Here is a 16,052-nt window from a genome sequence, read left to right on the forward strand (position 1 = left end):
TACTCTCATAAAACAATGGACACTGATAATTTTTTCCATTTCTAAAACTAAACACATGCATCTAAAGGTGGTGATGTGATTTGGTGCTTGTGTTACGTGGATACTTCTCCTGTTCATCTCTATAACTGTTCCTTAGTTGGGAAGAGGGCTCACGTACATTTTGTCTTGTGGGTTCACACACGTCGTGATGTATGAGAGATAGCAGTAAAGGCTAATGTGGACTAACTCTGCTCTTTGGGATTAACAGTGTGCTTTTGTCTTTTGTCTTATTTTCTCTTTGAACAAAGCAGCCTCTATCAGAAAATTGTGATTGATCCTCATCTGAAATTTGTTTGTAAATATGAGCTGATAGAGAAGCCTGCATCCTAGAAATGACCCCCAGCTACCTCAGTCCCCAGGCCAATTCTGAGCTCCTGCCGCACTCTGGAGGAGACACAAGGTTTGTTTTCTTGATTATATAGGGAGAGTTCAAAAAACAGAAAGCAAAAAACCACATAGGGTCCTTTTTCCTTTTTTGCCTTGTTCAGTGAATCTCCCAGTTCTTCAATTTCTTACTACCTTTGACAGCCTAGGGTTTTTTCACACGTGGGCCTGTAAGCCCTCCCGCTGCTGTGCCTGTAAATCCGACTTGCTTTGCCCTGTGCAGTTCAATCCGTGCAATCCAGGCAGCGTTTTCTCATTGTTCCAGGAACATGAGTGAAGCATTCGAGAGTGGACAGGGACTCTGTCCACTGTGTTAGTGCTAGTCCCCAATTCGGCAGAGCATGGAGCGTGTGCCTGTAGTAGAGAGAATTCTCCAAAGTCCGTGATGTGGGGAGAGCTGGTATTTGCTAGTTTCCAAGTACTGTTTCTCCCCAGAGGTTTTTAGAACAGCCACTCTTAGACTTGTCATGGAATTAAAGAAAACTACCTCCAGGGCGTACAATGCTGCTCTCCTGCTGCCACTTTTCCTCTTATTTTGGGGTAAGTTTTTGTCTTCTGTGCCTGATTCTTACCCAGCTACTATGCAGTAACTTTGGATCAAATCTGACCTGCCCTTGTATTGCAAAAGTAACTGAACAAAACGTCACTCCCACAATTAGATTTGAAGCCTGAAAACTTCTTGTCTGAAAGATAAACAGGCATTTCATTCTGGATATGTTTTTCCTTCTATTTGTTTCTTGTCTCCTTTCTTCTTTCTCCCTGTGCACATGTATGTATGCGTTTATTCACAAGAGCTATAAGTGTGCTCTTTCATGTAATAAGTTTTCAGCTATTAGTAACCATTTTCTCCATTGAAAAGTTCTGAATTTTACAGTTGTGCCAATACAGAAGAAACACAGAGCTTTATTTCCATTCTATATGCTTTAGAAGTACATCTAGGCAAAAGAGAAGTATACCTAGGGGAATATACTAATATGTTGAAGTGCCAGATACCTTTGGTACAAAATGTGGAAGAAGACGATAGTACATGAGTATTCTTACTTAGAAATTTTGAAGAAAGCAGATCCATCCTGAAAGTGCAAGAAGTGATGAGGTAACAAAAGAGTCTATCACACTGATGGGGATTTTTGTTTTGTTTTATTTTTTCCACATTGAAAACTTCTTATATAGCCAAAGAATATACTTGAGTATACTGGGATTCTTCAAGTTCACATGAACATGTCTTTGGGCTCCAGAAGTCATCCTTTTATACGATTTCTTATGCTCCCTGAAAAATAGATTTCTGTCTTTCTTCTGGAATGGGAGCCTGGAGATCTGCTGGGCCTAGACATCTGTTTTAGTCATCTAGGGATTATAAGGTCATGTCAGGAACATGTCCAACCTTTTACTGGAAAGTATGATTGGGATTGAATCGACCTCCTTATCCTCTCCTCAGCACTGCCAGGCCAGTATCTGTATATAAAAGTCCTGTTTGGTTTCCACTGAGCTAGGACAGGAATGATCAATGACATGAAGTGGAGGTAAAATATGGAGAACATGCAGAAAATATAGTCAAAGTGCCTTTTCTCTACTAATATGTGCCGAACACTGCATTTAGCATTTTCTCTCATTAGTGGGTGATGTTTATGTAATTTTTGAGAGTTGGAGAAAGTTGTCAGCTTTTCCTTTGATTTCCCCAACAGTTTCTTTTCTTCCCCTCTGAAACCTCCATCACCTCAGACTATGAATATGAAAGTCAAAATATGTTTTGATTTTTGTCTGAATTTCCCGCCCCCCCCCCCCCCCCCCCCCCTTCCTTGTACCAGCTTCTTTGTCTGGTGCTGTTTGCTCCAAGTGCCTGGAATTCCTCTGGCCACAGGGAAGCAGCAGGACTGTCTTTTGTATCTAGTAACCATAGCTACTGGTTTGGAGTGTGAGGCAGTTATGGTGGCTTTGTATTGTGCAGAAGGAAGGCCCATTGCATATATGGAATTGGTTGGTATGTGTCTGCCAGAGAGCTGGCATGTTTCTGAGAATTTGTGCTGTTTGACCATTGCACTGACAGCTTTTCATTCTTGGGTAAAGCACTTCTTTGGAACAGTGATTTACTGAGAACATTGTTTTCTTTTGGAGTGCAGGTGAATGACACATCTTGATATAGCCAGCAAAGCTCAAGGGAAGCAGTAGTTTCCATAGTCTTTCCACCTGCTCCTGTTTTGCAAGGGGAATTCTGCCAGATTTTAACTGTAGTGAATGGTGGTATTCTATGTAGTACTTGTAGAATTTTAAGGCCATAAGGAAATGCCTTTTCTTGCCCTTGTGAGACATATGACTACTTTTTTTTATTTCTAATTGACTGAGTCTAAATGTTATTGAAGCACAGGGTGGCTAAGTTATTTGTTCAAAATTTTTGAGAAAATTCTGATTATCCAGGTGGCCTGTTGCAAGCTGTAACCATAAGACCATCCTGCACCCAGATCCACACTATCTCCAATTGTTTAAAATAAACTCCAGAGGGACAGTGTTACAGACTCTGCATGGGACTCCAGTTTTACTGCTGCTGTGCCTGTAATGGGCAGAATAGCTCTCAGCTTAATTTGTTGTGTTCTAAAGGAGATTCTGGAGGGCAGAATGAGGGTCTGCTCCTTTCTTTTCCCACAACTCTAGCCAGAATGAGCACAGTAATTCACATACCTTTGGCCTGGAAAATGCTTTGGACGCCTATTAAGAGAGAACATGTGCAGACAAACCTTTTTTCTGGCAGTTTGCTATCTGCTCTAATGCAAGCTCTTGAGATTAGCTTGGACATAAATCTTACTTGCTTCAAAATGTGGAAACAAAGAAATACAATCTTTTCAGATGTTTTGTTGATTGTCAACTATATTTAAATAAGAATTGGAAATTAAAGTTTGTGACTCAATCTGGTTAACTGAATACACAGGAAACCCCCTGTCTCAGTGTTTGATCTGTGGAAATGGCTGAGAGATCAGAGAATGTGTAAACTGTGAAGGTCAGCTTGGAGGAGTATATATTAAGGGAAAATACGGGGGTGTCATAAGCACAGAAGATCAAAGAGCTATTGTGGCAATATATGCAATACTATCATAAAACATGGATTTATAGCTCCTGTCTTTCTTCAAGTTCTAGAAGCGTGGCAGTGAACAAATAATGAAAACAAGCTAGCTGACTGCTTGTTCTGTGTTAAGAGTAAATTTAATTCCCTGAAGTGGTATTTCTGATTAATGCTGTTAATGCCTCTGGCTGTAATATTGGCACTGCCGAGCCCTGTAAATTGCTGCCCACCGTTTGGCACCATTTAGCAATTCACTGGGCAAGCTGGGTGGGACAGAGCCAGGAATCAGTGTTCTACTTCTTTGAGGGTGTAAATATTATGCATATTTCACAAGAGGAAACTGAGCCACATCTTCTTATGCCTGTCTTAATGAAAATCTAGTGGTCTAGGCCTTTATAAATTCTTTATGAATATTTTACACTGGTAGACTGTGTACATATCTCTGACATGAAAAAGCTCTGTCACACCAAAAACCTAGCATGCAAATGTTGTGGTCTGGAACCTGTTGGTCTCCAGTAACAAAGAAAATCAACATAAGTAGGCTGGGAAGTGATGAATGCACAATATCCATCTAAAACTTTGGATAGGAAAAACTGCAATCTGAACTGTGTTCAGGGACTTCACTAGAGGTTTTTAAATTAGTAATCAAACTGGTAGTTGGCTAAGATACTGGGCTTGTGTGCTTAATCTACCAAAATCTACAAGATATATCAAAGGCATGAATAGTAAGGCTTTTTTAAAAATGACTCTTCTAAAAGATGCTCTAGGCATTGCTAGGATCCCTAGCATCTTGCTGGGCCATTTATTCAGTATTGTCTCAGAGGTACTACCTGCTTTTTGGTTATCTAATCTTTATTTTGAGGGTTTTGTCATAGCGTCATGTCTTGCTTCACAGAGATTGTCAGATCTGATAAGCTGATAACCTGAGATGATAACGATGATGTTTAGATTCAGTCAGCAGATAGTATCTCAGCCTGGTTTTCACTGAAGTATCATTTCTCCCTTCTATACTATTTGCACAACAACAAAAAAAATTAAATAGTTGCTATGGAAAAATGCAAAGGAAGAACTTGACTCTGGGCACCAGGATCTTGAGGGGAATTTAATATACCTGATCCTAATGGTGACAGCAACTGAGCATGAGACCAGGAAATTCAGACAAAAGCTGATGGGAAGTGGTTGGGGGGAGAGGTAGCAGCTGGTAGGTGGGAGCAAGCTACTTCAACAGAGCTTCTCCTGTTGGCTGGCAGAGGTAGTAAACTGCTGCAGCTCAGGGGCTTAGTAGCTGTGACCAAACATTGGGATTTGGGAAAGTTTCCTATGCCCACATCCCATTTTCTGATGTTGAATACAAGGGCCCACCGTTAAAGTAGCTGTCAAAAGATGCCCATTACCGTGTTAAACAGGACAAGGAATACAGGTTAAGGAATATTTAAGGCTAGATGAAAAATCAGTGCCAACTGTTAGCATGTCATAAGCTTGTCAGTAGTCTCAGAGAATTTCAGGACCTTGTTTTCTGCTGCTAGTATTACTAGGAGAAGGTGCTTTGCTCAGGTCTGAGAAGAAAGGATTTAATCTCTCTGTGTCAAGAAGGAAATGGGGCTTGTAAAGCCCTAGGATGTGTAAAGCTGCCTAGAAAGGCCTTGTACGCTCCCTGGACAAGTACACTGAAGGTACTTCCTAAAGAAGGATTTGATTTTATTCTGCCATTACCTTCCATAGCTGATATGCTATCCTTCCAAAGTTTGCAAGGGTGGGGAAGAGAGAGTGTGAACAGCATGAAAACCCCTTTTCAGACCTGTCCAGTCTTCCTTCCTGGTGTATGGATCCTGGGAACAGGCCATGGTGTGTACCCTTTCACTAATCCCTCACGCTGACCAGGACAGGGAAAGATCAGCAGAGGTCAGCAGGGATTTACTAATATAAGCACATGCCTTTCTGTTGTCATGGCGACATAACTATTTCCATTTCTTTATTCAGAGTTTATTTAGTAGTTGTGTTACTCTGATACTTAAGGTGGAGGGGTTCCCTTTCTACCCTTGGCCTCAGTATCTTTCTCTAGCAGGAAATGTGCTGGGGTGATCAGCAGGAGCACAGCCTGACTGGTAAAAATTGCATCAGGCTGGGGTTTTGAGCATTCGTGGTTTAGGCACTTGAAGATTCCTCTAGCTGAGTTATTACTGCAGTGCAGTTGGAGGCTGCTGCTGGAAAGCCTGCTATTCTCTCTTGGTTGTAAATTGTCTTCTTTCCAGTTGTTGTAGTGAGTAGGGCAGGTGAAATACACCTGAAGGAAGCCTCTTTCTTCACAAGCCTGCAGTGTGTTTTTGTAAAAGGTGATAGTCATAGGGAGCAAGATTTAAAATAACATGAAAGTCAAGAAACTTGATAACAAATCCATGCACAAAAGGTACTTAATATATCATGACTGGGTCATAATTTTGGAAACATAAATAAATACTCATAAGCATGAAGCAGTGTTTTCCCAAAGTATATCACTAAAACAAGAGCATAATATGCCAGAATCCTGTCTGTCGCAACTTGTTTAACAGAAAAGTGCTACACTAGGAGATGCAGTGTGTAAACTTTTTTCTCCTCTGTTTGGCAATCCTTCACAGTAATAGGTTCTTGAGGAGAAGAGTGCACATCCCTTTGCTCTGCTCAGTTCATGTCATGGGGAAACACTGTTGGGCATACATGTAGCCTGGTTATCCCTTAAAAGCATTGCAGCTTCAGTCTGGTATTTTACATGCTCTGTTTTTTTGTCTTTTTTTTTTTTTTAAACTGGACTGTGGGTAATGCGAATTGTGCTGATTTTCTGAGAGAGAGAAGCTGAAGGGATGAGAAAAGTTGGACATATGCAGACCTGATTCTCATCCTTTTGTCATCCTGTTGTCTCAGAAAGCCTCACTTCTAATTGACCCAAAGACAGGAAAGACACAATTCCTTTTATCAGTAATGTTCCCGTAATTAGTCTGGGTAAAGTGCCCAATCTGACATCCTATACCACTTTAGAGCCTACCGTCTCCTCCTAGGTATTCTCTGCTTCCTGAGATGATTTGGGCATCTAGGAATGATCAAAGCCACAGCTGGAATGTGAGATTGGGCAAGTTTTCAGAGCTTAGAATTTGAGGAAATATATTTCATATTGTTGGTGGGAATCCAGAAATTAAATACACCCTTTTCTTTAATTGTCTTTTATTTTGCTAGGCAGTTGTAATATTTATATTACATGCTCAAATAAAGTACCTCCATGTTATAGAGACTGCAAAAATCTAAATTCCTAATTCTGTAATACCTTTAATGTAAAGTATTAAAGGCTTTGAATAATTTCATTTTACGGGACACTTGTGAACTACCTGTAACTATTTTTTAAGTTGGGCAAACTGATACACAAAGTGGAACTGGCTTGCCCAAGCTCACATTAAGTTTTTGCTAGGCCAGGAAATAATATTGTGGCATCCTGACTCTTCTGGCAGTTGTGTCTGTGATTGTGAGCATTTTGCTGAGAGATTGTACACAGGAGATAGTGAAAAGATGAAAATGTATTCTGAGTGCAGTGCACATGCATGAACAGGTATACAGAGATGGGTTTTTTCGGTTAGTACCGCTGACTCTGCTTATAATTTTTTTTGTGTTTGTGGAGATTATATTGTTCCATTTGAATAACACACTAATTATAATTTTAAGAAAAAAAAACCCAATCGATTGTTAAAATTGTCCTTCAGTATGAAAGAAACAAGGTAATCTCTGGGCTGATAACCCTGATGCATGCCACTTCCCTGTTGGAATTTTAAGTGATCATTAAGAGCACCTTTAAGGTAGTTATCAGTGAAGCCAGTGTGAGGAGTTAGAAACTTAAGGTACCATGTGCATGGAAAGGGTGACAAGGGACCTTGGGAATCAACAACTTAAGCTGCTAAAATTAAAGTGAGAGAGAGAGAGATTCATGAAGATGTTCCACCGAGCATCTTCCATGAGGTCAGGTGTATCCCAGCCTGAAGGCATCCATCCTCTCTCATGGTTTCCCAAGACTTTTCAAAAACAAACTTGTGAAAAGCAAAACAAAAACTAGAAGCCAGTGAGTAATGCTAAAACAGCATGTCACAAGTAGTGAAGTAATAAAATGACTGAAGCTTTTTGTCCTGTGTATTGTCTTAGCAACTCATAATTGGTCTGTAATAAAACCTTCTGCTAACATTATGTCAGGATGGAGAGGGGTGGCGGTGAAAGAAGTTACTTCAATGCAACTCATGTTGTGGGGGAGATTACCACTGAGATTTCGGAACATGTGTGAGATAACAGAGAAAAAAGTTGAGGGGTTTTGTTTGTTTTTTAAAGAGAAGGACAGAAACCTCGCTACAGCTCTTTGAGAGCCTCCTCCTCCCGCACCGTCTTTATCAGTTCCCACAACTCTTTCCACCAGTGCAGCACAACAGCATCTTGTCCTGGTTAGCTGAAGTAAGAAATTCCTCAGGACTCTCTGGGAGAGAGTGAGTGAACTACTACCAGGGGTATCTCGGATTGCCCAGCATCTTATTAATTTCTTATTTCTCTTTTTATTGGCTAGAAAACCCACTGTTGCAACTGCCATTTGACAAAATCATTTAGTAGGTATAAAGTATAAAATTATTAAAGCCAGTTATTAAAACAAAGCCTAGTAATGTAGCTTGTTTGCCTTAAAGTGATAAAAAAGGTCACAAACCTCATCTTTTAGGGAAAATCCTTGTCAGCTACCTTTAAAGTGTAAAACCAGACCTGTCCTGGCAGAGCTCAATGAATGCTTTATATGCAACTCTGTTAGCCTTTGAAGTTCCTCCTAATCCACCCCTAAATGCCTGGAACGTATTCTTCAAAGAAACTGTAGGCTTCTCCAGTTTCATTTCAGAGTAGGGTTGTAGGATTGTATGACTGTAATGTATTCTTTTGTTTTTTTCATTTATAGACATTACTGATTCATATTCTTCTTGTGAAACATGAACGAAAATTCTGAATGTCATTGTTAATCCAGCGTCAACTACTTTTGTGGAAAACTATAAACTCTTGTCTTTCAATGACTTCTTTGACCTGATTTTCACCATTTTCATGAAACAGCATAGTCTGAATTAAATGTTTTCATGGTTGGTATATTGTGCAGCAGGAAAATATAGTTTATTCATTTTGCTTATTAGCATTTTGTGCATATTTGTACTCTATTCACATTCATATAATAATCTATTCCAAAATTGAGAGGAGTTATTGTATGCCCTAGGACTGATGAATGAAAATAACAAAACTAGAGCTAAAAAGTATGTGTTCTTTCTCAAGCTAGGTGGTAGTCTAAGTCTTTGATACCTATTTAGTACACTGAATTCTTGCAGGCTCTGTGTTTAACTTCCTGGCAATGTCACGAGTGTTGTACTCACTTCTCACTGCTAAAATCCCCCTTTCTGACATCACTCTGTAACAAATTCTGTTTTGAATTAGTGTCTCATCTGTGGAATTATTTAGCCAGAAGTTTAGCACTGCCACTGAATGAACATTAGGACTATACTTATATTTACACAGGGGCATGTTTTGTCCTTGGGAAATATTCCAGTATTAGTATAGGCATGCTAAATACAGGGGACTATACGATATAATCTTGGAGTTAGTGTTGTTAACACACCTGTAACCTCTACTGAGTAGGGCAAACACTGGGTAATTTTCTGCAAGCTGCAGTTCACAGAATAATTTGAAGTTACTTAGATGTTGTTTCATTTCTTGTGATTTACACTGCAGTCTTCTCAGCCTGCTCCATGCATGCCTTATGAGCAATGCTGTGTTACTTCAGGATGTTTGTTCCAAAAAAGGAACATTTTCCTCCAAAATGAGGTTCTGCTGAAGTCATCACTTTTAGACATAACTAAGGTTAACATTTGGTCATAGAAAGTAGCTAAAACTAATACAGTAACAATGCAGGAATTCAGCTTTTCTCTATGCAGTCCTGTACATAACTAGTCATTCACCACAGATTATGAGTGCACGTAACTAGTTAACCACTGCTATTGTTCATGATCATAGTGAGTTTAGAGGAGATTGGAGTTCTCCCTATTACTCTATTGTTGTTCTTTGGTAAACCAAAAGGGCCTCCTGGCTTTTTAGTGAAGCTTTGTGTTTGCTTGACTTGGTATCTGTCTGTAGTTCAGCCCTGTTGAGTCTGCAAGTTTGTGTGTGACAACGGGGAGGTATATTTGTCACCAAATCTTTTTGTAACAGACAGGCATAATGACTAATACAGATAATTGAGCATTGCAGTCATATGATGAACCAAAATAGAGAAGGTACGGAAAGGTATGTCTGTTGTGAAAGAACTTTGGAAAAGACAGGAAATAGCAAAGGGATTTGATGTTTATCTTTATTTGCAAGAGGCATTTAGACTGTCTTCTTATAACGGAAGCAGAAAACTATGCATGTAGCTGTTGAAATTACTTCAGCCTGTCTACAATAGCAGTGCTTGGTAATTCTGTTGAAATGTGAATTTCTTTTCAGATGGAGCCTGCTGCAAGTCAGAAAAGTCATTCTGAACATGCAGTGGACTTGGTCTCTTTTTTACCATAGACTGTGTTCCTGGCCTGTGGAAAGTGCAGGCTGGGACTGGTTACTCATTAAGCGTACAAAGGCACATATCTCCTGCCTAGTAAAGCTCTTTTGCAAATAGTTTCCTGGGCTTCCACTCTTAATTGCTACAGAGATTCCAGGCAGATTCCGTCATCCTTGTTTTCTGCCTGACTGGGAATCTGAGAATAAAAGGGTTGATGGCAGAATAATGAGATTGCTGGACAGTGCAATGCTCAGCAACTCTCCCCAGCATCACATGAGAGAGGAAGGGAGGGGTGGGCTGTAGAGATGATGCCGGGAAGAGAAAGGGCTGTCTAAATCCCTGAGCACCCTCGCTTCCCCATCAACACTGCCTCTTAAAAGAAGACTTAGAAACACTACAGTCTTTTGGTGGGAGGAATTTGAGGGAGGTCAGAACAGGGGCAGGCTTTTGTAAACCAGTCTCCTATAAATCCCTTTCAGGCCCTGAAGTCGGATGCCTACACCTTCAGGTACAAAGAGACTGAGAAGCTGATAGGACAATGAGTTGATAGAAAACCACTGACACAGATTAACTGCTGGGTGTGTAGAAGGTGCACCAAAGCAAGGCAAACATGACCAAAAATGGGCTGGGATAATGATGGCACAAATGAGAGAATGTGTACGGTCATCTGAGAAGTGATGCTGTGTTGTTTGATCCTGGCAAATCCTTAGCATGGAGCATGGCACGTTAAAACAACATTTCTCAACTAGTAGTAATGCAGTGAAGGCAGAGGATGGGGAGCTGTGGGTAGTGTCAGAGTAACTGCCCAATCTCCACCTGCAGTTTTGTGGAGTTTCCCAGGGACTGATTTCTGTCACAAGCTGGCCCATAGTTAAGCGCAGAAGGCAGCAAAAAGGGCAAAGAGCCACTTACACAATGGCATCTAAAAACAAGGTTAAATGTTAGTGATTGCCTGACTTCCAATGGTAGGCAAAGTCAGGATTGTCTCACCAGAAGCATTAGCTATTTCTCAGATACCATTTGCAATTTAATGAGCTTTATCTCTGCTTTGTGGCCATAGACATTTTCAAAACATCTGCTATATAGTTGTTTGCAGAGTTACTTCCAAGTTTGGATGTTTCATAACACTTATGCAGGAATCAGTCTAGGGTATCTCTACCCCACAGCTTTTCTTCTATGTATCCTGAAATGGAGCAGAACAAAAATCTCTGCTATCAGAAAGCCACAGTGGGATGAGGGGCTAATGACTGCTGCCTTTGTGAAGGGAGAAGTTCGCTGTTTGCATTGCCTTTGTCTCTTTCTACTATTTTTTTTTTTTTTTTTTCCTTTGGAAAGTATAATTGAGTCATTGAGTCCAGGGCATATATCCTAATTCTAATATCAAGGCAACTGTCTCCTGTCCCCTGGGCTGTTCTGCCCTTTGACCAGATTGTTTCACAAAGTGAATTTGAAATTTCTTTTGGAAAAGAAATGAGGATTCCTCCTATTCTTCCATTCTGCTCCTTTGACAAATATCTAAATTGAACACTTTTTTGTTTTTTATATCCTGTATCCTGTATAATCTCATCTATATCCATTAAATTTGCAGTCCCATGGGCACGTCCCATCACATTTCTGGATGGTGGAATTGCTTAATGGGGCAAGAGCCTTTTAAACACTGCCATTTTGGGGACAACAAGGCATTGTGCCTGGGTGCGAATAAATTGGTCACATCCAAATGCTCCCAGATTTAGGGCAATCTGGTCTCAACAGTAGTTGCTGGTATTTGGATATTACACTGGTGTTTTGGCTCTGCAGATACTAAGAGTTTGGATCTAAAAATGTCGTCAGTATAGTGAATCTCATCAGTCTCTGCTCTTCTTTGCTGTTCTCATAACACCTAAAAATTTCCTGCTGTGTGAATTTACATTTCTGACCTGTGGGGCGAGGGTGCCTTGGCAGTGGTTATCAAACTTTGAGTTGCTCGATGTAATCAGAAACTGTGTGAAATGTGCCAGTTTGGAGTTTGGGTTGGATTGTTTATGGCAGCATCTTCAAACCGGTAGTGAATTATCTGAGAAAAAAATTGTATCCTCAGAAGGAGGAGCTGGGACATAAAAAGCCACAGCCAATATATTAAAAGATACTGTCTGCCTCTGGATTTCCAAGCACAAGTCCTGTGCTTTGTTGGTGAAATGGGTCATTGAATATTACACAGAGTTCATCTTGTGAATGGATTTAAGGTGATATGTTTCACTGCTCTCAAAGTGACTCAGGGATGAATAAGCACAAGTAAAATAGTTGATTTGTGAGCACCTCCTAAAACTAGTCACCTGACTTGGCAAGAAATTCCTGATTGCCATCATATGAAGGCATATTGTGTTGTCTTCTTTATAGTAAATGTTTGGTTCTCCAGTGTCCTTCTCAGCTAACAGCTAGAACAGCCCCTTGCAGTGCGGAATTGAGGTGGGCAACCTCGGAGTTGTATGTGGTGATTGGCAGAAGAACTTTCTTCTTTAGGGCTATGAATACTGACTAACAAAAAGTCTCTTTTCTCAACAGGAACTTCATACTCTGAAAATGATAGCAGCTGTTCCTCATCCCCATGTGAAAATGGTGGCAGCTGTAAGGATTTGGAAGGGGGTTACCAGTGCACCTGCCCTGTGGAGCCTGTAGCCTATATGGGTATAAACTGTGAACTCCTCTATGACGCATGCATTAAACATGAGTGTCCTGCCCGTAGGATTTGCAACAGGACTCCAGGACTCCTGGAATATGAATGCATCTGTATGCCTGGCTTTACAGGTATTGATTGTAACATTAATATTAATGAGTGTGAGAGCAACCCTTGTAAAGATCCTCATTTTGAATGTGTAGATAGTGTAAATGGATACACCTGTGAATGCCAAACAGAACTGAATGGAGAAGGCTGCCAAACAGAAAGCTCTGTGTGCTCTAGCCACCCCTGCCTAAATAACGGGACATGTGTCGAGGGTCCTGGGGAGTATACCTGCATCTGCCAGCCTGGCTTCACCGGGGCCAACTGCACAGACAACATTGATGAGTGCGCCTCCAACCCCTGCCAGAACGGAGCCATCTGCCGAGACAGGGTGAATGAGTATAGCTGTTTCTGTGTGCCTGGGTTCCAAGGATACAACTGTGAAATAGACATCAACGAGTGTGCATCCCGGCCCTGTAAAAACAATGGCACCTGCCTGAATGAGATGGATCACTATTTGTGCAAGTGCATCCCCGGCTACACAGGTACCTTTCATGCTCATGTACTAGCCGGGTGGTTGGGTTATGTCTCACTGTTCATGTAGTTCCACAGTTTGCCTGCTGCTGATGTGTCTTGTAGTGTTAGTAGCTGTTCTGAGAAGCTGTTGTTGTACAGCTATGAGACTATATCTCTGTTGCAGGACTGATATTTCTGGAGTGTTTGGTACTGTGTGTCAATAATGGTGTAGGGCTTCTTGTTGAGGCTTTGATTCCCATGGATGGTGTGGCTATTGAGGGACATGGATCTAAGAGTGGAAGTGGGTGGACTGTCTGAGACTTGAGTACTAGATACAAAGTAGATATGATTAGCTCTCAGTATGAAATTAAGGGAGATGTACAAGAAAAGAGACTTATTATCAGGAAATATGTATACATAGTATTTCCAGGTATACATTATCTCTGCCTATCTGGCTTGCAGTTCTTTGTCCTGTTCTGCAGCGTTTCTGAGGGAAGTAGTCTTTTTGGAATAAAGTGGCTTTTAGTTGGAGATATCTTCTCCAGTTCTTTCATGCCTGGTGAATGTCTTTTGGCATGTGACTTAAGTATCTCTTTTTTTGTGCATCTGTGCTAATGATGACTCAGAGAGTAATCTACACCTGTGAGTTATTTGTGAGGGAGGCAGTGGGGGTTTCTCCTTTCTCCAGTCCTGCTTATCAGAGTGGAATGCAATTGTACTGCACCCACGTCTGCCTGGTACCACCTAGCACGTGAACTTTCTCAGCGTTCCTTGTTGTCACAGACTGAAGTGTTTAAAGAGTTAGTTTGCTGCAAAGGAATGCTGCTGATTACCAGTGGAATGAGGAGAAGTTACAACATCAGGAATGCAGTCCTTGATGCTGACTCACTCTCTGATAAAAATGAACAGAGATGAAGGAGAAGAACCCCAGAATTTCTGTGTAGGCCTTAAGATTACCATTGATTTTGGGTATCAAGCATAATTGTCTTTGCGAATCAGTTTCTTTTTTATCTTTATGCTGAATCCTCAATTCAGGATTGTGGGATTCCCCTGCCAAGGAAGTGATAAAATGACACGGGCAGCTGGAGGATCTTGTTGTGCTCCAGGTTATTCTGATGTCAAATATGAGGTTTTGCCTTATGATCTAGTGCTTCTTCTAGAGGTTCTAGCACCACTGGCTAGCAAGGCCAGGTTGTTTCCTGGTGCTTGCAGCTGGAATTTGTGTGAAGGAGGTTTTGCGTGGGTATTGACGGGTTTGAACCAGCAGATTAGGGGGCCCACATTCCATCAGGATTAGGATGGTCATGTCCACTATGTGGTGAGCCTTTGCCAAGAAAGGGAGATTAGATGGATTGGCAGGTGCCACTGTAATGACTAAAGTTTGGAGGTGATGCCAGGCCATGGACAACTCAAAGAGGTGGAATATAGTATAAGATAGTTGCATAGAAGTCACGCAGGAGGCCTTATTCTGTCAGGGAAAGTTGAGACTTTGGACCAAAAATGCGTGACTTGCTGTTATTCTTGACTAGTAGTATTGGAGCTAACACCTAACTTTTAATAGCATTTCATAATAAAATGACTTACTAATACCTAGTATCACTGTAATTAGCATTTTGCACTGCTTTAATGCTTTTTTCTAGGTATCTCAAAGCGAGTTACAAATATTATTTAAACAAATGGAACAATGTTTTGGAGAAGCAGGTAGAGATCACTTTTCCCATACCCAAAATGCAACTGCCTCTGATGTAGAACACTGGATCTGATTAATAGCAACGCAACACAAGTGAAGAGTACCATGTCTAACTAAAACTGTAAGAGCTATATCGTGTATAAAAGTTTAAATAACACTGACTAGCACTGTGGTTCTTCTCTTCCCATCCCTGTCCTCCCTGCCCTCAAAGGATCCCAAACCAAAACAGCTATCATTAGATTTTTTAAGAACTGTGTGTAAGATCAAGATTTTATGGCTTACTCAGAAAATGGATGTTATTTGTGAAGTGCTGACTGATTGGCTGCTTCAGCAAACCTGAATGAAAGAGACTAAAGCTTTGCAAATACTGGAAACTATTTCTAATTTTGATAGAAGACTAAAATCCAAAAGTTTAGACAAAATAATTTTGTTTGGAAAAAAATTAAAAATTAAAGGTCCTAATTTTTAAGAATCACATGCTGTTCACAAGCTCCCAATATTCCTATGGCAAAATTAGAACAGATCACTATGCTAGCCAGTTTGGGTTGATAACGTGGCTTTTGTGATTCCAGCTCAGAAGTCCAGGCAGCACAGATACACTTTTCTGGATTTATAACACAGATATTTCTCTGTTTTGTAACAAAGGTATGAACTGTGATGCTGAAATAGATGAATGTGATTCAGACCCTTGCCAGAATGGGGCCTTGTGCAATGATCATGTTGGGTTCTACACCTGCACCTGTGCACCAGGTTACCAAGGAATCCACTGTGAGGTGGACATTAATGAATGTGTGAGCCAACCATGCCAGCACAATGGGACATGTCATGACCTCATTAACAGGTGAGAAATCAGTGTTGTTTGGTCAATTAGATACCAGCACTGATCTAAAGGTCTACTTAGTGTAACCTGTGAAAATTAGACTGGAAATCTGTGGGGGGAGTTGGATTTAGTTTAAATGTACATCCCGGTGGTCCCAGTGGCAGTAACTGAGAGTGATTCGTGGCAATAAGTGAGAAGACCCCTCCCAGTAGAAGTCCTAGGATGCATAAAGGAAGGTAGGAAAAGATTCCCGTTATTGCTTCCAGCTGACATATCAGATACAAAGGCAAGTGA

The 16,052-nt window shown here is 40.8% G+C and overlaps 1 protein-coding gene across 8 annotated transcripts in view; it reads left to right on the forward strand.

Annotated features, from left to right (window-relative positions):
• CRB2 (crumbs cell polarity complex component 2) overlaps window positions 1–16,052 on the forward strand; it is a 76,469-nt gene that overhangs the window by 31,834 nt on the left and 28,583 nt on the right. For 7 of the 8 annotated variants that reach the window (XM_049833151.1, XM_049833157.1, XM_049833154.1 and 4 more), the window contains 2 exons: window positions 12,576–13,277; window positions 15,584–15,779. In XM_049833151.1, coding sequence (XP_049689108.1) covers window positions 12,576–13,277; window positions 15,584–15,779 — 898 coding nt within the window. Of the gene's footprint in view, window positions 1–748; window positions 964–12,575; window positions 13,278–15,583; window positions 15,780–16,052 lie in introns of those variants that run through there. The other variant, XM_049833156.1, reaches the window with a different exon arrangement.

This window comes from Accipiter gentilis, chromosome 29 (assembly GCF_929443795.1).
Source record: "Accipiter gentilis chromosome 29, bAccGen1.1, whole genome shotgun sequence".
Classification (NCBI taxonomy): domain Eukaryota; kingdom Metazoa; phylum Chordata; class Aves; order Accipitriformes; family Accipitridae; genus Astur; species Astur gentilis.